Source organism: Panthera tigris, chromosome D4, assembly GCF_018350195.1.
Source record: "Panthera tigris isolate Pti1 chromosome D4, P.tigris_Pti1_mat1.1, whole genome shotgun sequence".
Classification (NCBI taxonomy): Eukaryota; Metazoa; Chordata; class Mammalia; order Carnivora; family Felidae; genus Panthera; species Panthera tigris.
This window is the reverse complement of record NC_056672.1, coordinates 83,527,896-83,550,976: the sequence shown is the minus strand read 5'-3', so window position 1 is coordinate 83,550,976 and position 23,081 is coordinate 83,527,896. Positions and strand designations below refer to the sequence as shown.

At 38.1% G+C, this 23,081-nt stretch overlaps 1 protein-coding gene across 7 annotated transcripts in view; it reads right to left on the bottom strand.

The window, feature by feature from the left end:
• Positions 1 to 23,081, bottom strand: part of GAPVD1 (GTPase activating protein and VPS9 domains 1) — a 71,342-nt gene that overhangs the window by 14,623 nt on the left and 33,638 nt on the right. For 2 of the 7 annotated variants that reach the window (XM_042965232.1, XM_042965237.1), the window contains exons 7-17: positions 19,538 to 19,698; positions 17,302 to 17,431; positions 16,039 to 16,164; positions 13,311 to 13,484; positions 11,528 to 11,668; positions 10,312 to 10,446; positions 9,720 to 9,839; positions 5,693 to 5,770; positions 5,187 to 5,557; positions 4,138 to 4,225; positions 3,053 to 3,133 (exon numbers count right to left, since the gene is read on the bottom strand). In XM_042965232.1, the coding sequence (XP_042821166.1) occupies positions 3,053 to 3,133; positions 4,138 to 4,225; positions 5,187 to 5,557; positions 5,693 to 5,770; positions 9,720 to 9,839; positions 10,312 to 10,446; positions 11,528 to 11,668; positions 13,311 to 13,484; positions 16,039 to 16,164; positions 17,302 to 17,431; positions 19,538 to 19,698 (1,605 nt within the window). Of the gene's footprint in view, positions 1 to 3,052; positions 3,134 to 4,137; positions 4,226 to 5,186; positions 5,558 to 5,692; positions 5,771 to 9,719; positions 9,840 to 10,311; positions 10,447 to 11,527; positions 11,669 to 13,310; positions 13,485 to 16,038; positions 16,165 to 17,301; positions 17,432 to 19,537; positions 19,699 to 23,081 lie in introns of those variants that run through there. The other 5 variants (XM_042965233.1, XM_042965234.1, XM_042965235.1 and 2 more) reach the window with 5 other exon arrangements.

Sequence of the window (23,081 nt, the reverse complement as noted above, 5' to 3'; positions counted from 1 at the left end):
TTCAAACCTTTAGATATTAATATTCCGTCTCACTAAATCTGACCACGACAGTGAAGCTGCTGGAAGAGAGCACTTTTGTGAATCTAGCCACTGCTGGAGAGTGCTGGAAATGTACCCGGGGTACAGGGAGAAAAAGCTTATCACAATCACAGATGTAGCACTGTTTACTTTCAGGACCATTATCCTGTCAGCAAAATCAGCACACTGAAATGTGTTCCTGGAGCCTAAGATGCCAGAGTCATTAATTAACAGTCATCAAAGCAAAGAGCTGCTACAGATCTATGGGACAAAATAAAGTTCTATAGTGAAATGCAAACTCCTGAGATAGATCCAGACCAAGCAGGTAACCACAAATGTCCATATTCTGGTAGAATCCCATTTTTCAAGAAGTCTAACAACACATAAAAAATCACTAGATTATATATGTGGGTGCGTAATAGCAGCTAATAATAACAGCAGCTAACATTTCTTGAGCACTTACCACATGCCAGAAACTGTGCTAAGCACCTTTTACGAACAATCTCAATCATCACAACAACCCTACAGGGAGGTACTTTTATCACCTTCACTCTCGAGAGGAGGAAATCAGGTATAGAAAGGTTAAGCAGTATATGCTCATGGGCTCTTCCGTTTCCATGGAAAATAAAATTTAGTATCCATGTCTCTGTATAATTGCAGTAAATTACAGAAAAAGAGGATTTCCAAAGTAATTGAATCTTTCTGCTGTAATGGTATTTGAATTCATGAGAAAAGAGTTCTAATAAAATCTGATCTTCAAAATGTAAACTGATAAAACATCTATCATTACAAAATCTTTCTTTGGAAGGCGAGTACCTTTTTGCTATTGGTTTTGAGTGCTGTTGAGGGCTCTGAAAAAGGGAATAAAATTTGGCTAATCGTATAGCCATAATGTCACTTATAACCTCTAATTCTATGCCATTCTTAAGAATTTTTTTCCAGGAAGGGGTACCTGGGTGGCTCAGTAGGTTAAGCATCTGACTTGACCTCAGCTCAGGTCATCATCTCACAGTTGGTGGGATCGAGCCCCACACTGGGCTTGGTGCAGACAGTACAGAGCCTGCTTGGGATTCTCTCTCTTCCTCTCTCTCTCAAATAAACATTAGCAATTAAAAAAAAAAGAATTTTATCCCAGGAAAATAATGGAAATAAACAAAAAATGCTGTATATACGAAGCTGTGAGCATTATTTTTACAGTAAAAAACTGGATACCATTTAAGTATCCAAAAGTAAGAGAACATTCAGGAGGCCATAAAATGATATGACAGATTATCTGTGAGTCACTACAAATTATTAAAAACCAACCATGTCTAGTAGAAACTGGAGAGGGTTTATGAAATCACATTTGGTGAAAGAAGGATGCAAAGTTACACACATAATCTGATTCCGTCATGAAAAAGCCACATACAGATATGGAAAGACTGGGAAACAACACGGGGAAAAAAAAAAAAAAAAAAGAACAGTTAGGGTGACTGGATTATGGACAGACTGTTAAGAAATATCCTTTCATAACATTTAAAAATTGTTTTAACGATAATTTTCAACAGGTAACTAATTAGAACTGGGTAGAAATATTTCTACATTAGTAGGGAATCTAAGTTGCTTGAATCAAATACAAAGAAAATGAAGTATCTTATGGAAAAAAAACTTACCCTACTTAGCTTCTAGATTAGGCACCAAGAACCAAGAAATATGTTTGCCCAAAGACACAAGTAAAAAATAACTTATAACTTCTCCAATGACTGATTCGACATTTTAAAAACAGATTTCATTATAAGAATTTCCCTCCATAAATGCTGGTGGTGTTCTAATACTAGGAACATGGACAGGAAACAAATGTTTCCAATTCTTCTCAATCAGACTGTAATTCCTGAAGAAGACGGGACATGTGATTTGACTTAATAACTACAACACTCAGCACAGTGCCTGGCACGAGTCAGATGTTCAGAAAGTATTTGCTGATTGAATAAGAGAGGCTTGCTGGCTCTCGCACAGAACCATGGCCTGGAAGCCCAGCGCCTGCTCTCCAAAGCCCTTCATTCCCACAAAGTCACCTCACCAGACGGTATGCTAGACCATGGAAATACATCCAATTAGAAAGAGCCAGATATTAGAATAACATGCATTAAAATGGGATTCTACCTGTACTATACTGAGCTCTCTGAGGAGGATGTTCTTTGGAAACCTATGCCATTTTTTAATAAAAATCTTCATTTTAACTTAGTGGGATAACATAATTGAAAACCAAGGTAAGAAAAAAAGGAGGTGAGAAATTAATTTCCCTCTAGATGCTCGACAGTCCTTGGAAACAGTACAAAGCTATCAGACTCAAGCTTGGGTCATTAACACTACTCCTCAAACTCATTCCTTTTAGGGTGCTCATTCATAATATGCCAAACAGAAAGCTGCAAAAATACAAATGCTGAATAAAGTAAAACCCAACCCCTAGGTGTCTTTTCCTTGGGCCAGACAGCAATGTTAAAAGGATTCAAGCTGTAAAAAACTGGCAAAGTTCATAAATTTATGATATTGTTTGAACATTTTATCACACAAAAAGGAAATGATTAGGTCAAGCAGAATTTCCCTGTGATCCCGAATAATCAAGAACTATAGATGGAAATAAATTTAGAATTCTCTGATCAACATTAGCGAAAACTATACAATCAACGTTCCAAAGATGTGGCATGCATCGCACTAGAACCATCACCACACTCTCCTAAAAGGCACTGCGTGTCATCATCCCACTGACATGTCGAGTTGTAGGGAATGCCTAGAGGCCCAGGATCAGGAGCCTCCTCATAAACAGAAGTTATGATAATGAGGATGATGATGGTGGTGGCGGTCTGCAGGAAGAGCACACTGAGATTCACTGTGGCCACCAACTGGATACCACAGAGCTATGAAGAACATACTCCCCACTGTACACACACAAACACATTCTTCTAGAAAGGCAACGCTTATGGCACCCAAGAAAAAGTGTTATGAAATATGTGCTCTGGGAATGAAGGAGCCAGGAAGTCCATGGTCTACAAACCTGTGAGTGTTGAGAATCTGTCAGGCCCCAGATCATCTTTGTCTTTTTCTTGTTTTTCTTTCTTTCTAAATGGTATAGGAGCTGGAAATTAAATAAAGTCAGTAGTGTGACATATAACATACTGCACTACTCGGAAGACAGCAGTCATTTTGGAGTATTAACTGGTGTGCCAACATTTCTAAGTGAAAGGAACGTGAAAAGTTTAAAAGCTAAGAAATCCCGAGTGTCAACTGATCATCGTTCTTAAGATAGCATTGAAGGTTCTTACAGAAGCTTGCAGAATCTGCTTTGGGGTCATCTGCCACAGGAAGAATGATTTAATTCGGATCTATTGGGACTAAATCAAAACCACTGCCTCTTAACCTCTGCTCAAAAACAACACACTCAAAGCTCTCAGTCTCATTCTCTCCTCATCAAGTGGGCTTGAGTGCGGCGTGAAAGCAGTGTTCCTCAGCTCCTGAGTGCCACAGTGCCGAGAAGAGGCCTTCAGAAGAAGTCCCTAGCTTTAATCCTGGACGATCTCTCCTTGCAGGAAGAGACGCTTTTGTCAACTCAATTCTCAATATCTACTGGTACAATGCCAGGCTATTCACAAGGAAAAAAAAAAAAGAGAAAGCAAATAAAACGATTTTATACAACTGCCTTCCAAAATACTCACTAATATTCAGGATATAAACATTCTCAACGAACATAACCATAAAAAGCTTAAGTTATTCCAGGAATGTAAAGGATAAATTTTCAATGTTTTATTACCAATAGCACCCCTTTTTCCTGCAATAATTATTAGCAATACATATGTCAAAAGTCCTATCTTTAACTTCAACAATATATGATATTTAAACAACCGTCACCTGCCTGACTTCCATGTATGAAACCACTACCACTTCATGCAATGAACAAGAACTATCATTTCTAAAGGTCTGTCTTAGCATTCACCTGAGTGAAACCATTTTCTATACCCTCAAAACAGCTAGAAACTTAGGCCCAGCAAGCCTCACAGAGAAGTTGACATACTGGCTCTCTGGAAGAGATTTGGGGGCTTTGCTTCTTGTTGCTAATATAATTCTAATATTTTATAAAATTACCTTTAGGCATGGCAGAAACAAAACGTTTTCTCCACCAAGGTCTGTTCCTGTCTGATTTCTCATCATCGCTATCTTTGCGTTCTTCAGTCTGTAGAAAAAGTTTGATGCTTTATTTGGAGTTGGACAGCAGGATAAATTACTATGAAAAGGATTTCAGTTTGTCTGTGAAATACAAAAACCACTCTTGTTTGTCTTAAAAGCAAACTGTTCTTATCGCTTCTGAAATATGGAAGTACACCTTTTAAGCACCAGACTATGATCTGCTTGAGGGCAGGCACTATCTCATTACTGTTAATAAACTGAAACCTTAATACAGAGCCTAGCATACAGCAGGCACTCAATAAATACTTAGGGAAGGTGTAAGCGTAATGCAAATAAAGTCTAGAGGGGTAGCAGAGACGACAGCAGCAGTAGTACTAATAAAACTGAGTATGCACTGCGTGACAAATATTGAGTGTAAGGATATATATAGTCCCACTTAAACCTCACAGTCACCTTAGGAGATAAATACTACTATTAAACTTTTTATAGATGAGAAATAAGGGGCTAAAAAAGGTTATCTCCCCATCTTCCCCAAAGTTACATAGTCTGCCTGTGGCATAGCTGGGACTCAAACCCAGATCCAACCAACTTCAGAGTTCTTGTTTTGATCACCAATTATAATGAGTTATTAAGATCACATGTCAAAGAGCAGAAACTGTAATTCCTTTACTGGCCTATCATGTGGCCTCAGACAAATCATTTACTTTCTCAACTCAGAAGGAAACTGTAAAGTTTAAATGAAATTAAATAAAAAATTGCTTGCAGAAAAGTTGAAAGTGTCACAAAAATGCATAACATATTACTACAAAAGCAAAACAGTACAGGTTTCCCATGGACCACAGTTGTGAACAAACTAGATGGACAGATCACCCTTAATCATGACTACTGTCTGTCCTTCCTCTTAGATTTATATATGCCATGTTAATTTCAGATAACAAGACAGCCAGGCAGAACACTAAAGCTGACCACAATCAGCACAATTCTTCGATATGGCCTGTGTCCCATACCTCTCCTCTTGAGGAGTCCTTACTCGGGGATGAAGATGATGAATGAGGTGCAGCCACCAAAGAAGTAGCACCAATGGCTGCAGCTGGAGGGAGTTCTCGTTCTTCGTTCCCTGGACGTCGGTTCCAGCTGGGATCGCTCATAGGTCGCCGGACAGATGAGACTATATCAGAGCTCCTGCTGCGAACTAATCTTTCAGGGTATGAATGCCTTTGCTTGAATGCTTCCATCTCAGCTGGAGTTAAAACATGGGAACCAAAATTTGGCAACCTGGCCTCGTTTCCTCCCACAGCTCCTTCCAGGATTGGGGGATCTGGTGGTGGATGCGACGGCCTGGCATAGTGAACCTTTGGCCTTACCACAGCAGAAGCCCCTGGAACAAGAGGAAAAAAAGTTTGCAACTGAGACAGAACTAGGCATTTTAATGCCAAAAAAGGCATTAACAAAGGATTTTGGCTCTGTTCTCCTGCCCAGGGTAAGAGTCAAAAAGCTCATTTGACTAGTTTACCTTCATGTGAAGACAGTGGATCAAACATGGCAAGTAGAGACTCTGACTGAGAAGGAGGAGAGGTCAGCTGGTGGGCGCCTAAAACAAACAGGCAAACTGTAAGAAATCAGAACTCATCACTCAGTTCCTACACAGTGAAAAAGGTTCTAGCATTCTTCCAAGGTTTTCCTTTTCTGATCAATAAAACTTGAGGGGCATATCAGGAAAAAAAAAGAATGTGGGGTGCCTGGGTGGTTTGGTCAGTTAAGCATCCAACTCTGGATTTCAGATGGTCATGATCTCATGGTTCGGGAGTTCGAGCCCCCTTCGGGCTCTGCCCTGACAGGGAGGAGCCTGCTTGGGATTCTCTCTCTGCCCCTCCCTTGTTTGCTTGGTCCTCTTTACTCTCTCTCAAAATAAATAAATAAATAAACATAGAAAGAAAGAAAGAAAGAAAGAAAGAAAGAAAGAAAGAAAGAAAGAAAGAAAGAAAGAAAGAAAGAAAGAAAAGAAGGAAAAGAAAGAGAAAGAAAGAAAGAAAGAAAGAAAGAAAAGAAGGAAGGAAGAAAGGAAGGAAGGAAGGAAGGAAAAGAAAGAGAAAGAAAGAAGGAAAGAAAAGAAGAAAGAAGAAAGAAAGAAAGAAAGAAAGAAAGAAAGAAAGAAAGAAAGAAAAGGAAAGGAGGGAGGGAGGGAGGGAGGGAGGGAGAAAACAAGGCACCTGGGTGGCTCAGTTGGTTAAGTATCTGGCTTTTGATTTCAGCTCAGGGCATGGACTTGCAGTTTGTGAGATTGAGCCTCACGTTGGGCTCTAAGCTGATAGTGCCGAGCCTGCTTGCGATTCTCTCTCTCTCCCTCTCTGTGACTCTCCCCTGCTCGTGCACACTTTCAAATGGAATAAATAAACATTTAGGGGGCACCTAGGTGGCTCAGTTGGTTAAGCATCCAACTTCAGCTCAGGTCATGATCTCACAGTTTGTGAGTTCAGGCCCCAAATCGGGCTTTGTGCTGACGGCTCAGAGCCTGGAGCCTGCTTCGGACTCTGTGGCTCCTTCTCTCTCTGCCCCTCTCCCGCTTGTGCTCTGTCTCTGTCTCTCAAAAATAAACGTTAAAAAAAATTTTTTTTAATAATAAACAAACAAACAAAAAAAGAACCTAATATATTCTGATTACTTCAAATTCATGGTATGTTTTTATCTACCTACATGGATTTTAATGACATTTAAGTGGTCTAGCATCCTCATGTTGATTACTTTTAATGGCCAAACTGTATTATATTTAATGTAAAGAGTAGAGCCAAAAAATGTAAATCACATCAAAATCTTCAGAATGTCACAACTTCCCTGAGTCTCATCTTCCTTCTACCTATAAAAGTAAGGGCAATATTACCTAGAAGGAGTATAAATAGAAAGTTGTAAAATTTGAAATTCTGATATTGTTCTCAGCAAATGACAATTTATAAAAGAACTCATAACAAAAATGAATAATAATACTACATTACACCACAAAACAAACTCGAAGTATTTTCAGCTACAGAGTAAAAATGACTCCTCTAAGCATATGTCTACACAGCCAAAATCAGAAATATTGAAACAGCTAATTAAGTATGTAGAGGCTAAAATTTTTAAATATATAAAAGAAACTATTACTCTAAACTTTTTGAGTCTGAGCTCTTTCATGATAATGAATGCTAGTACTTGGATTTTAAGCCTTTTGATTCTTCTTTTGTTCTAGGTCTTATATTCACCTTCCTTTATTAAAATTATAAAAATAGTGTATTGTTATGAAAGGCAGCTTAGAATATCAGTTCTAACATTTTGGTCTTAGGACTCTCTCACATTCTTTTGTTGTTGTTGTTAGGACACTTTGACATTCTTAAAAACTATTGCCCCTCAGAGCCTGTTTATGTTGGTTGTGCCTATTGATAGTTACCAGATCATAAATTACATCTGAAAACAAACATAAATATTTATATATTAATTCATTTAAACATATCCATTAAATGGTAACACAAATAACTCTTTTTTAATGAAAAAGTATTTCCCAAAGTAAAAAACAAGTAGAGTGACACTGTTTGACATTTTTACGAATTCCTTTAACATGTGGCTTAACAGAACACCTCTGGATTCTCATATGCTTCTACTTTCAATCTGTTGCGGTATGTATTCTGGTTGAAGTATATAAAGCTGGCCTCACGCAGACATGTAGTTGGAAATGGGAAGATATTTTAATATAACAGCCTTTTCAGATAACTGGGGACATTCCTCTGTGCTACCACACCAAATCTTGACAAGGAGTATTTTAAAGGTAAGCTACAATTTGGAATGTGACACCAAATCAATGAACTTTTTGTACTCTGTTACATTAAAATTAGTTGGTCTGTCTTTCTTGCACTTTAAATGATTTTTGTAACATCATGTATTCATCACCTGGAAAATATTGGTGTAATTAGATACACAGATCTTCCACAGGTTGACACATTTCAATACATAATATTAAAAAACCACAATCTTAATAATACCACCAATCTCCCCAGAAAAGTCTTTACGTATCAGAAAGCTGTCAAGGTCATGGAGGTGGATACAAGTTTTCCGAAATTCTGATTTTTATATGAAAGCGTGAATTTTATCATTGGCAATAAAGTCTATTGTCAGTTGTTTTCCTTGAAGCGATAGGCTCACTCTGTAAATTTTCAAGAAATGCCTGCCAAATACCCAAATCTGAATAACTACAGTTTTTGTCAGTCATTCTTTCAAGCAAAAATGGTGTTTTGTGAAGAACAAACAAGAAAAGAAACAGCTAGTTAAGCTCACAGCTCCAATAACCATACAAGTGCTTTTCCTTGAGACACTTCACCACATTTCAGAATGCAGGAGAAATGCGTTAGGGGTATTTCATATTTCCTCAGAATTTTAGACAGATGTGTACTCAGGGTTGAGATGTAATTAAATAATTTTTACTGCTTCATGAAAGACACTCTAAGTAAAGCTTTCTAACTAACGGAGTATACAGTGACCACTAAGACTTTGCTATCACTGCTCTGCTTCATGCTAAGGCTCCAGCAAATTTACCCACCTTGGCCTGTGCACCATCAGTGTCAATGTCGACACAGAGAAAAGACAACAACCTTTTACTATTATGAAAACAGTTCTGACATCATACCCTGCAGCCCCCAAAAGGGCCTTAAGAGCCCTTAGTGGTCCATGAAGACTATACTCTGAAAATTGCTCATTTAGAACAGTACTTCTCAAATCAGGCTACTTTGTGCCCCAAGGGATCATTTGGCACTATCTGGAGACATTTTTGGTTGTCACAACCAGAGCGGAAGAAGAGGGGTGCTGTGCTCCTGGTAGAGGCCAGAGATGCCACTAAACATCCTATAATGCACAGAACGGGCTTGCGTAACAAAAGAGTTACCTGGCCCCAAATGCCAATAGTGTGGAGGATCAGAAACCTTGGTTCAGAAAAAACAAAGAATTTTTTTATAAAAAAGAAAAAGAATCTAAACACCCAGTACTCAGTACAAAAAACTACTGCTAGCATTTTGGTAGTTCTTTCCTGAACTTTCTCTATGATCGGTTTTGTAATGTTTCATTATCTTATATGTGGAAGTTCTTTAGGATAAATTTTCCAAAATTTTCCATGTTATTTCACATGCTTTAGAGGATTTAAAATCCAGTTGCATAAATTCTGAGTGGTTGCATCAAAATGCATGTAGGAATTCTAGTTTCCAATTCTCAGGTTGTTTCTTGTTTTCTGCCGAATCAATGTTATGGAGAACACCGGTATAAATGTTATGGACAACACCAGTATAAATGCTATTAGAAGCACAAGACTTTCTGCATACATGGAACTGTTTCCTTACGATTCATTCCTAAAGTGGACTAACTGAACCACATTGAGTTTTGGATTTTCAAGGCCTTCTATCCTGCTGCCAAATCATGCCCCAAAGTGCTAGAACAACTGGTACTATCACCAACAGACACGGAAGACTGCCAATGTCACCCATGAATGGGATCATTTTTAGGTCACTCTCATTTCTACTTCTTACCATGAGTTACTTCATCCATGTCTGGACTAGTGACAGAATCTTTACCCCCAAAATCAGAGCTGCACTCAGATCTCAGGTCTTCAATCTTATTGGGAATATCCTCGGAGGTTGCACTTATGCCTTTAAAATAAATAAAGTAAAAAATAAATAGCAAGAAGAACAAAATAACCACACAAAAAGTATATGAAGTTTGGAGAAATGTAAATATTCTCAAATTTTTTGTGTCCCAGTTTTATACATGTGAGACATTGGGTATCATATCCTTTTTATTGTACTACTGCCTAAATATGTTTACCTTGATTTGTACAACATAATCACAAGTATCATGTGGTATCTAAATACAGTAGCAGAGGCCACCAAGAACAGATAGAATTAGAGAGAGAACACGCACAGACCGTTGGCCAATTACTTCAACAGACTCCATAGAGCCACGTATTAAGTTCTCAGAGATTTAAGGTCCCTCAGAAACAATTCTGTTTCCAGAAAATTCCTCAACTCGTAAATAAAACATCTCTCTCTGTTAGCAATTTTATAAATGGGGAGGTGGGAACACACCTTGCAATCCTTATTCCTTAAAACAAGACAGACATACCCGACACAACACTGAGGCCTGGTGTGCTGGGGCGGGAACTGACCTCCCTGACATCCGTATCATCAGATGTGCTGCCCAGTCCAGAACAGCTCTCCAGTTCTTGTAGACGTTCCTCCTGCTTTAGATCCGGGGCCTCTAAATAGAAGACATGAGGCGCCACATTAGTGATTCTGTTAGTATGCCACAGTTTCAGCTTGTGACCCAGATGAGGAAAGCTACCAGAGCATGAATGAAATCATTGTAAACAGATTTCTAAGTCTGGGCCAGTTAGCACAGCTGATCAGATCGAGTGTTAAAGAAGTTGAGGTTGTGATTTTCATCCCAATATGAGCCAGTCTATCGTGCAAAAGTGAAAACTCCGCCTGCAGATCACTAATCTCATAAAGTATGCTGTTGGTTAACAAGTAAACTCAACAAGAAAATACAGAATAGCTTAGCATTAAACCAACTATTTTCTAAAAAATAACTCCTATGGATGCTCAATAGATGGTAAGCTAATCCTACTGTCTCCTTATCTAAAGGTTAGCACGTCTGAATGCATTAATATTATAAAACACACATCAGAATCACTTAACTATTCTTGAGCCGAGCAGATCACAAAGAATGTAATTCAGACATACAGTTACTTAAATCTGCATTTTGGTAGTTGACATTTCATTGAAAGCAAAGATTTATCTTCATAATCAGCAAAGCAGAAATGCAATACGTAAGAAAAGAGAAAGTACAAAACACTTTATATGCATTTATGATAATCCTGCACAAAATAATTCTCAGGACTCCAGAGTCTCAATTTCAGTACATTTCAAAAATATACTAGATACCTTTTAAAGAGTCAAGTTCTCCCCAGGATAAATCTAGGCATGCTTACCAGACACCCAACCGCTCAGGGTCCAAGTTGTACTGCTATTCCTATTTCGTGACGAGTTAGTGGGAGATACCAAACTCAATGTCCCACACAGAACTCCGGTGAGTTGCTAACAAATGCTTACAAGTAACTACACACAGAGTCAAAAAGCACCTGCCATCTTTGCCTATGTCCCGCAACACTGCATTTTTTCTTGATGGACAGAAAATGCCTTAACCTAACTGTCCATTTGAAATTCTTAGCAATGTGATTGCCTCACACTTAACAAAATGTACATGATACAGAAATTAAGATACCTTACATTTAAAACTTCTGTGCAAATCAGAAAGCAAACAATGACGGCATACTAACCTGAGTCACTTGGCAATACCTCTACACTCCAAGCTTCGCTTGTTGTCTCTGATATGGTAGAACCAGTGCAGGGGTCAAGAAGCACTGACCCTGAACCTGGCAGGCACAGTAAACTGCCTAACATGTTCTCTGCTGCTGCACCTGTATAACCAGTGGGGAGCAAAGGGTTAACGAAGATCCTGATGGAAAGAGCAGTGATCATGGAGAAGGACCAAACGCTAAACCAACACATAATCTCTACTCTACCCACAAGAAGGAAGCCAAGGTAAGTGTGATTTCAATCAATAACACCACTAAAATCACAAATTTCCCACTTTGGTCACAAAGGTACATGCTCCTTTTCCTCAGTTTCCTCCTGTTCACCTTGGACTCTTCATAGAGAAAACACACATTAGATCATTTCAGCTAGCTTTCATCTTGGTTTTTTAGCAAATTTTTACATGTGTCCCTGAGTATCTAAAATGTACAGTCCTAACAGGGATTAAAACCTCTCAAACAGAGACACTTAACCACAGAAAGGTATACTGGCCAGATACGTTTTCTTCTGGCACATCAGCCACATATTCAGAGCAATAAAATATATTTGCAGGAAAATACACATCTTCTGGAACGCTCACTCCACTGCAAATATAGCTCATTGCTCAAAGAGAGCTTATTGCCAGAAAAAATACTACTTTGGCACCAGAAGCAAAGTAATGCAGAACCAATTAACAAGTCTATTTACACCACTGAAAAATACCAATAGAAAGGACTGAACATTATAATACACCTGTGTTAAAAATACTCAAGTTCAGAATGCTCCACTACTTCTGATTACGCCTAATAAAAGAACAATGCTACTTCAGTGCCTGAAAAAACTTTTGGCAAACGGTTACTGGTAAAAGTTACATTTTTAAAGATACATCGTGAAATAATTACAAATAAAATAATGTCTGGAACTTGCGTAAACAGAACTGGGTTGGGTTGGGGAGAGGATAAAAGGGTAGTGGGTGAGAGAAGAGATGAAACAAAACCAGCCACCTGTGTCTGTGTAATAGTTGAAAACGAGTGATGTGCACAGAGTTCCTTATTCTCTCTTGTATCTGCCTGAGAGGTTCCATGATTTAAAGAGAAAACGAAGATGGTGCTTATGAGACTGTATGAAACCTTTCAGAGCTCACAAAACGGTATCCTAAAAAGGGTGAATTTTAAAGTATGGACGTTGTACCTCAATAAACTTGGTACTAAAAAAAAGAAAAAAGTAGTTACTCTTTGGAACTGAATTAATCCTTCCGGGAATTTTTTTTTTTTTTTTTTTTTTTTTTTTTTTAAGTAAGCTCTATGACTTGAACTCATGAACTTGATATCACGAGTCACATGTTTTACTGAATGAGCCAGTCAGGTGCCACATTAAATTCAATTTTTGGAGAATCTCAATATTATATTATTCTGAAAGTTTTAGGGCTATAATCTGTTAAGAATTTCCATCTTCACGTAATGTGCTTAGTTTCAAAAGAATATCCTAAGAATATGTACTATGTCCTGAAAACAAGAAGCTAATTCAGAAGATTAGTTTCTTTTTTGGTGGGGGAGGGGGAGTTAAGTGCAGGCAGGGAAAACACTACCTACATTTAGGCAAAGAAAAAAAATACACAAGTGCCTGGTTACATACACTTTTCTCAGTTCCCCAGTTAGTGCGAACACACACACCATGTCTGTCAGAGGCTGAAGTTCCCACCCATGAAGGGCAGGTGGATATGAATAACTAAATACCAATCTTCCAGAGAAATTTAACAGTAGTTACCTGCAATTTCTTGTAAGCGATCTTCATCAATGTTAGGGTCGAAATCACTTCCTAAGACATCTGTACTCCACGTCTCACTCACTGTTTCTGATATATCTCTATCATCTGTCAGTCCCATCATGTCACGTATTTCAAACTTTCTTAGCTTATCATCAAGATTATCTTGTGTTGTAGCTATCAAAAACAAAATTAAGCACTTTAAAAATGGTAGCACAGCTATAATTTTTTAAATCAACTTTAAAGATACATATTTTATCATTAACACAGAGCATGCAGTACCAAAACACTGCATCATTGCCCTATAAATGTACTCTTTCACCTTCTGAACTTTCAGCAATATGTACCCCCACTTCTGGTAGATTAACTGGGGTAATTTCTGCAGTGTGACTTTGATAAAAAACAAAAACAAAAACAAAAACAAAAACAAAAACAAAAAAAAAAACGGGAAACATTCCCCTCTTTGTCTTTGCAAAGGCCTTGTTACTTGCTTTGGCCAAAAGAGTAAGGAGGAAGTGTACCAGTTTCAAGGCTAGGCCTTAAAAGTCCTTATAAACTTCTGCTCTCTTTTCACCCTTGCTTCTCCCATGAGAATAAGCTTAAATTAATCTGCTGGAGGATGAGGGACCACACAAAACACAGCAAAGGTCATCCTAGAGCAGCTCCTCACGGGCCAACTGTCCCCCAGCTAAGATTAGCAGAGCTCCCTACTGGTGACTATACAGATACATGAGTTTGCCCAGTCCAAATCAGAACCTCCCAGCTGACCCACAGACTTGAGAGCACAAATAAATGTTTATTGTTGTAAAGTCACTAAGTTTTGAGGTGGTTTGGTATGTAGCATTACTCTGGCGATAATCAACTGATAAATCCATACTAAAAAAAAAAAACTTTTGTTTGACTTGAATACATCCACCTGATACTAGTTTTCTCTCTTCCCTTGACTAATGACAAGCAGTCTATAATTTGCCTCAATTTACTTCTTAACCTAGTGTTCACAAAATGTAGTCCACCAACCACTTACAAGATCAATCACCTAGAGGGCTTGTTAAAAAAGTGATATTCTTGGGGGCGCCTGGGGCTCAGTCGATTAAGCGTCGACTCTTGCTTTTGGCTCAGGTCATGATCTCCTGGTTTGTGGGTTTGAGCCCCACATTGGGATCTACACTGGCAGTGCGAAGCCTGCTTGGGATTCTCTCTCTCCCTCTCTCTCTCTCTGCCCCTCTCCTGTTCATGCTCTCTCTCAAAATAAATAAACTTAAAAAAAAAAAAAAAGGTAATATTCTTTCAACTTCTGTCTTAAGCTACTATTTTAGGTTTCTCTCTTTTTTTATTTTTTTTTTTTAATGTTTATTTATTTTTGAGACAGAGAGAGACACAGCATGAGCAGGGAAGGGGCAGAGAGACAGGGAGACACAGAATGTGAAGCAGGCTCCAGGCTCTGAGCTATCAGCACAGAGCCCGACGCGGGGCTCGAACCCACAAACTGTGAGATCATGACCTGAGCCGAAGTCAAACGCTTAACCGACTGAGCCACCCAGGCGCCCCTAGGTTTCTCTCTTATTTGCAGAAAATTTAAACCTAATTGACACAAGGACAAACTAATTCAGTAAAATTTAACATCACATTTATTCAAGCCACACATATCCCAACTAGCAACGCTCTTTTCCTTTCTAAAAATGGACTGCACCAGGATTTCTGGAAATGAGATATGGGAAATGGCCTTTTTTTTTTTTTTTTATTTCCCAGGTAATTTTTATGCTCACTCAGGTCTCAGAATCATTGCCTCAGACCCAGTTGATCTGCATCTGCCGTCAACACTCCTTTGAAGGCCATCAGTGATCTTTTTTTTAAGTTTATTTATTTCTTATTAGAGAGAGAGAGAGAAAGAAAGAATGAACAGGGCAGGGACAGAGACAAAGGGGGAGAGAGAGAATCCCAAACAGGCTCCACAATGCCAGTGCAGAGCCCCAGGTGGGGCTCGATCCCACGAACTGTGAGATCATGACCTGAGCCTAAATCAAGAATCGGATGCTTAACTGACTGAGCCACCCAGGCTCCCCATGATCTTTAAATGGACAAATCCAAACAACTTTTTCAAACTAATCTTCCTAGAGCACAAAAGGGATCCATCTACTTCTCAGTCCTTACCCCGCATTATTCCCCTACCTGCTAGTTCCTGAGTAAGTACTATGGTTTCCCACCTCTACGACTTGCTTATACTACTCTATTCCTTCACCTAGAATGCCCTGTCTTTCGTTTCTGCCAACACAATGCCAGCCAGACTTTAAGGCTAGCATTTTTTCCCACTAAGCTTTTCCCTACACTTTAAGCCACATGTATCTCTAACTCAGAACTGCTAAAGCACTTTTATGATACTGTTAATTATTTGTGTACCATCCTCTCCCTATCTTAAGTTCCTTAAGCCCTAAGTATTTATCTTCATATCCTTTAAAATGTCAGTACTACAGAACTAAAATGCCAAATATTATAGAATTCAAGCAATTCATTTTAATTATTCTATGTAATTTAAGCCTAAAAAATTCATTTACCATCCAAACATTTTTAGGAACTCAAAGAACCATGTATAAATGCAGGTTTAACGGTCATTATATAATCAGCTTAAATTTATTCTTTTACTGAACACAGCTAGCCTACATGGAAACACAGTTTATCTCGCAACCAGGTAAATTCTCTGCTACTTGAGCAACTGTGTTCAACTTAACTTTACCTTGCTCATGCTCCAATAGCTGTAGAGCTTCGACTCCATTGCTCCCAGAAGGTCCTGCTCCAAGTTCTGATACAGACTCTCCTTCCAGGTCTAGAGAAGATACCGAATTGGAGCGATTTGAAGGACCTAGAGAAATGTTTCAACTGTGAGTGAGCTTTTTAATACTCGTGAGCCACCATGCAACTTTTCATGCCTTGATAACAGACAACAGATTAAGATGCTTTCATTTGTTTGTTTTTATTAAGGTGTTTTTAATACTGCATTTGTACCTTAAAAATATAAATGCCCTTTAAGCCAGCAATTGTGCTTCTAAGAATTTATCCTAAGAAAACAATTCAAAAATTCATGTAAGGTTGCTTGTTGAAGGGCTTTTTATAATTCTTGAAAAGTGGAAGCAACCTATATGTTTAACCACAGAAGAACGTTTAAGTAAATTATGCCAATTTGAAGTTAAAGAAAAAAAATTAAAAACCTAGGCTATTTAAGAATGTTAAATTACAAAGAGAAATATCACTGCTATACTGTTAGACAAAAAATGGTTACAAAAAAACATAAACCTAATTTGGCTATAAATAAACCAAATTGCTGTTACTAATAGAATGGTAAAATTACAGATGATTCCATTTATGTTCTGCATTTTCTAGAATGACTATATACTACCTATTCTGAAAAGTTAGAGAAAAAGAAGTTATTATTTTATGTTTGAAATGATAGTAAACTTGGGCTTTTTTCATTAAAAAAGTTTGTCCTTGTCCATGAAATGATGAATTCTCAATCTTAGCTTTCAACTTTCTATTTTATTCCTACTTCCATTCTATCTTCCTGCTTTATCAAGGTATGAGTGTGTGAATAAAGAAATACAGAACATTAAAAGTATACACAACATCCTGAAATACTAGTGAGTCCATTTATTTCCCACTTAGACATGCATTATCCTCTAAAGGAGCTCTATAAGCATTGGTATATATCAATACTACAGAAACTTGGTATTATTCAAGCCTCAATAAAGACATATCTTCTCCATTGTATACGATCAAAGGTCTCTTGCAATCTTTTTCTTTTTTAAATTTTTTTCTTAAAATCTTAATTTATTCTAGAAACAATCTTTATAGCCAACTGTTCAAGATCATTAGAAGAAAACTTCATTACTCTCCCCAGGGAGAGAAACAGATGGTATAATTATAATTTATAAGGCTCCTTTAAAGATCGCAAAACAAAGTATTACTTGAATCACACAACTCTTTGAATGAAGTAACCCTTCACCTTCAGATATTCCTTCCAGATTATCACTGCAGAGGGAAAAGCGCAAGGTTTTATCAGGTTTACCGTGGAGTTTGTTTTCATCGACAGGGACATCTCCTTGTCCTCCATCCGAAAGTTGCATGTTTAGGACCTGAAAAATAAAATGCCTTTGGTTTATCACAACTGAAAGACAGATTACTGATATGAAAACAGACCGCAACAAATGCATATTACGAGATTCTGATCAAGCTTTTAAGTACCCCTAGAATAAAAGTTTATCACTTAAAAAAAACCTGAACCTATGCCTTTCCATCACCCAGTGTCAGAGATTGAACAATCAGGTATCAGTGACTGGTGGGTAGGATCATAAAAATCAAAAGGCTTCGGAATCAGCAGTGGGGTCTGTCTGGTTCTGCCATATACCAACTATGTAATCTTGGGTAAATTTATTTACCCTAAACCTCAGTTTCTTGATTTCTAAAACAGCAATAGTAACAGTATGCATGCCATGGAGTTGTTGAGGGTTAAATAAAAAAATGCACAGAAATCATTTTGCACGGTAAAATGACATTAAATTTGCAGTACATTTTTTCAAAAGTTAATAAACTAATTCAACAGAAAGAAAACATAGGAACATCCTGTTTTCTGTAGGCATCAGAATTCAATCAGTCTAGTTTGAACCTTGCCTTGATCACCATATACACAGCCACAAAAGTCCATACCAGAAGCTACAGTGTTTTCAGAGCCATCTCTAGCTTAGAGCTGATGGCCTTTTAAAAATGTTTTCTATTTGTTAGATGACTCCCAAATAACATAATTACTTTTCAATCCCCACAAGCCTCGTAACTCAGCTTTATATGTGTATCTTCAACTGAATGAAGAATTGAGGGCTTTGCTGGAAGTCAGCATGTTTTAAGCACACCCGGAACTCAAAATCACAGCCACCGTGCTCCTAGGCTACTGGTAAAACATGAAGGAAGAATAGTATCCTCCCATGAAAAGGAAAAACAAACAACCGCTCTAGGTGCTTTTGGCCCTGCATTTAAATGAGTAAATTAAAGGGTTTTTAACGACTCTATACGTTGACTCAGGTGATGCTTTTAAAGTCATTTAAAAATAGAATTTTTTTCCTACTTGCTGGAAATTAAACGTGGACATAAAACTTTCACATTTTGTATTTTTAAGATAACTTGGATCTTTAAACTCCTAGTGAGCAATGTGTAAAGAATCTTCAGGAAAAATCTATCCAAAGGTCTAGAGAGCGATTTGATTAACGGCAAACAAAAGGCTCCTCCTACCACAGTGGAGAGACTGCCCTGCAAGGGGATACAGGCTGCTGTCCACGAGGATGCCAGAACTGTGAGCTGGGGGAAGGCTAACAGGGAAGGCAGAGTGCCACAGAGTTCCCTGGCTGAAATTCAGTGGTTGTTTTTCCTCATTCAGCATTCCCCTGGTTCTGGTAAGGCTTTTATTACATTCTGGAGTTCCTAAAAAGTTGATTCTGACAGTTTTTGCCAGCTCATTTGTGTGTGTGTCTGTGTGTGTGTGTGTGTGTGTGTGTGTGTGGACAGAGTTCTGGAGTTTGACAGAATTCTTTCGTATGGGTCATGCCACACACAGTTCCAAACACCGCCTTACCAACCACCATCGTCACTTTATCAACCACTATAACTGGTCCCTTTGTCCCAGGCCAGGAATTTTTCTTGACTAATAAGCAGTCACTGTTGAATATAAAATGATGCTTCTTTTATATTTCTTCTTTCCTTTTGCCTCTGTCCCAAGCTCTTCTGTTTACAAATATCTTAAAAGTGATGCCCACACCCCAAGTCCATTTCTTTAAAATATTTTACTTTCTTAGTTTTCTTTTCAGTTATCTCTTCCATTTCTTCCTAACAAACCAAAGAACAGAAAATATTTCTAAAGAATGTCTGGCTCTTTAAAGCAGCAATACCACTAGTTTATCATTAAAAAGAAAAGAAAAAAAATTTCCTACAGGTCAATGTCCATACCACAATTTCCCAGCTTCCTATCTCTTCTATACTATTAGGAAAATTCCTCCTGGTGTGGACCTAATCACCAATGACAGTGCTATTGATATGTTAATGTGAAAGGCCCCTGAAACGTTCATAGGGAATTTGGCATTTAATGCATTCATTAAACACATACTGACTTATACATAAGAGACCATTAATTAGAAAAAAGAAGTAAGTTTCTTAACACTGATGGCTATAAGTTAAATGTAACAATACGTTCATACCTCATTTTCCGACATCATCCCTGGAGTGAGCTGGGGACCTGTCCCTAAGGAAATGACCAACACCTCTTCAGGCTGCACTTCCTGGATGGTTTCTTGAGATGACCCTTCATGGTCCATATGTAAGTCCATTAGCACATTGGTGCGGCTTCTACTCCGAGTTGCTAATAAAAAGATTTTCAAATACAATAATTTAGAGAACAAGACAAAACAAAGAAAATGGTACACTAAACACAAAAATATATTTTCTATTAATGTAGGACTTTTGCATATGCACAAAAAAAGGGTGGTGAGAATATGAATTAAAACAAAACCCTCCACCTTCCCAGTTCTCTGCTGATAACTAACACAGATCCTCCTTCAAAACTGATAGAAACAGGGGCGCCTGGGTGGCTCAGTCGGTTAAGTGTCCGACTTCAGCTCAGGTCATGATCTCACCGTCTGTGAGTTCAAGCCCCGCGTCAGGCTCTGTGCTGACAGTTCAGAGCCTGGAGCCTGCTTCGGATTCTGTGTCTCCCTCTCTCTCTGACCCTCCCCTGTTCATGCTCTGTCTCTGTCTCAAAAAATAAATAAACATTAAAAAAAAATTAGAAAAAAAAAGATTTAAAACAAAACTGATAGAAACATTGATCTGTGTGCACCTACCAGGAAGTGACACAGAGATGAGCGCACCTGCAAAACAGCAAACACATCTCTCAACTGAAGACTTGGGGTGACAAAAAAAGCATTACCTTATTTCTTATCAGTGTACCTTCAACTCTTTCTCCTGGAAAATGACTGAACTGCCACAGGTCTCCCATACTAATAACTGAACTTACAATCATTTGAAAATTTCATATAGAGGGGCGCCTGAGTGGCTCAGTCGGTTAAGCGTCTGACTTCGGCTCAGGTCATGACCTCATGATACATGAGTTCTAGGCCCACACTGGGCTCTATGCTGACAGCTGGGAGCCTGGAGCCTGGTTCAGATTCTGTGTGTGTGTCTCTCTCTCTGCCCCTCCCCCGTGCTCACTCTCACTCTCGCTCTCTCTCTCAAAAATGAATAAACATCAAAAAGAAAATTTCATATAGAAATCTGCTAGCCATATAACGTATACTAATTAGACAATCGTTGACAAAATCAGAATCAGTTTTTGAAAACACATTGATTTTCCTGAAAAGTATGAACTTCTTTTCAAAGATGCAGAAAAAAAGATTTCCCTATGTTTGAGTAGAAGTTTCTCCTCTGCTTTATGGAAACATTCTAAATTAGTAAAAAATCTAATTATTTTGGGATTTTTCTTCCTCCTACCTATAAGTACACAAGTAATACTTTTTTCTAAAATAATCTGTCAGGGCGCCTGGGTGGCTGAGTTGGTTGGGCATCTGACTCGTTTTTGGCTCAGGTGATGATCTCTCAGGTTCGTGGGTTCAAGCCGTAGGTAGGGTTCCGCACTGGCAGGGCAGAGCCTGCTTGGGATTCTCTGTCTGTCTGTCTCTCTCTCTCTCTGCCCCTCCCCTGCTTGCACACACTCTTCTCTCTCTCTCTCTCAAAATAAATAAACTTAAAAAAAAAAATACAACAAATAATCCATCCCACACATCTTACAAGAACTTTTAGACACTGAAAGACTTAGTTTGACAATTTCTCTACAAGTTTAAGTCTCCTGTGATAAATTCAATTTTCTTTCAGAGGGCAATAAAATTTGGTACAACTAGAATACTAAACAGAAATTCTATTTCAGTGCAAAATAATCAAAAGTACAGACATAAAGCAAAAACGCTCTGTAGCAACAGGTCTTTCAACCTCACTTTGAATGAAAGTTGACCTACTTGAAGACAGAATTATAAAGAATCCTCTCTACACAATGCTGTAGATGTGTTCATTAATCACTCTTACTTTCAAAATTCAGAGCACACATCAATTTCCCAAAGTGTAACCCAGGTTCACTCCCACCTTTATGTGCTGACCCTCACTCACTGTTTTCTAACGAACTGTGAAATTAAATTCAACTTCATGAACAACTTATGAATCTTAAGCAACAAACTTTATAATTTATAAAAATGCAAGTAACAAAAATCCATATAGCAATTTACATAAAGCAAAAGCAACATCCACACAGAGCACAGCTTCATAAACTATTTCTTAAATGAAAGTTATATAAGAAGAGGAAGAACAGCCTATTACGCACAAAATGGGGTTACTAGAGTAATATGAGCAGTTAGATTAGTGGCTGAGGAATCCCAGAGAGTGATGGCTGCTAACTGTTGTCCTGGGTTGCAAAAGCATTAAACAGAAAGAAAATCAACCCTCTGAATAATGGGCACATTTTTTAAAAATATGAAATAAATTCAGTGACCAGGTCATACGACTATACAAAGTATATGGGGCAAACATCTGAATATTTACTTTCCGTTATACCCATATTTAATGACACTTCTAGATGACAAGAAATGAAAGAACTCATGTGCAGGAGTGAATAATGGAGGAAAAAAATCTCTGATTTACCAAAAATCATTCATTTCTTGTTAAAAAAGTGCAAATAGGCTATAATATTAAAAATCCCCAAGTGTCAAAAAAAAAATCACCCAGTGTCAAAATTCATCTTTTTTCTATTTTTAATTCTGAAAACTGACATTTCAGGATGATGAAAGCCAAAGACTTGAAGAATATGATATCATATTCTTGTTGATATTATTCTATTAAATGTAAGATGGATTAATTTTAAGAAACTGACAATTCTTGGGGCGCCTGGGTGGCTCAGTCGGTTAAGCGTCCAACTTCAGCTCAGGTAGTGATCACAGTTCATGAGTTCAAGTCCCACACTGAGCTCTGTGCTGACAGCTCAGAGCCTGGAGCCTGCCTCAGATTCTGTGTCTCCCTCTCTCTGCCCCTACCCTGCTTGCAATCTGTCTCTCTCTCTCAAAAATAAACATTTAAAAAAATTAAAAAGAAATCAACAGTTCATAACAAATCAGCTCATGGAAGTTTAAAAATGAAATCCCATTCTGTAAAATGTATAAAATAAAGTACCTATTCATGTTCACTAACTTGCTGAGCTCCTCCTCATTTTCATTAAAAAAATGGCACTAAAATACTGCTCTCTTGGCCTAAACACTCTTTCCCTCCCTGTCTTGGCTATTTTGTCTCACTTCCATTCATCCTTCAAGAGGAAGTATTAGCTTCACCTGTTCTAGGATCATCTCCTGACATTATCACCACTTGGACAACATGGGTGCCCCATAAACCTCCATGCATGCTTATCTCCATCAGACACTTAGTATAATGAAGGGAAATGGTCTCCTCTTATTCTCCCCAATAGACTATCAGCAACTAGAGAGTAGCAGCCTATCCTAATGCTCTCTGCATTCCCAGTGTCCAACACAGTGCCCCCACCCCTGCCCCGCAGGATAGTGATTATACCTACTCTTTTTGTGGGGACTTTTTGCATGATTAAATGAAACTACATCTATAAAGTGCTCATCCAGAGTCTGGTACATGGTAATTCTGAATCAATTTGTGTGAGTGTGTTTATAGATAGATAATAGAAGTTTACTAGGTGAATAG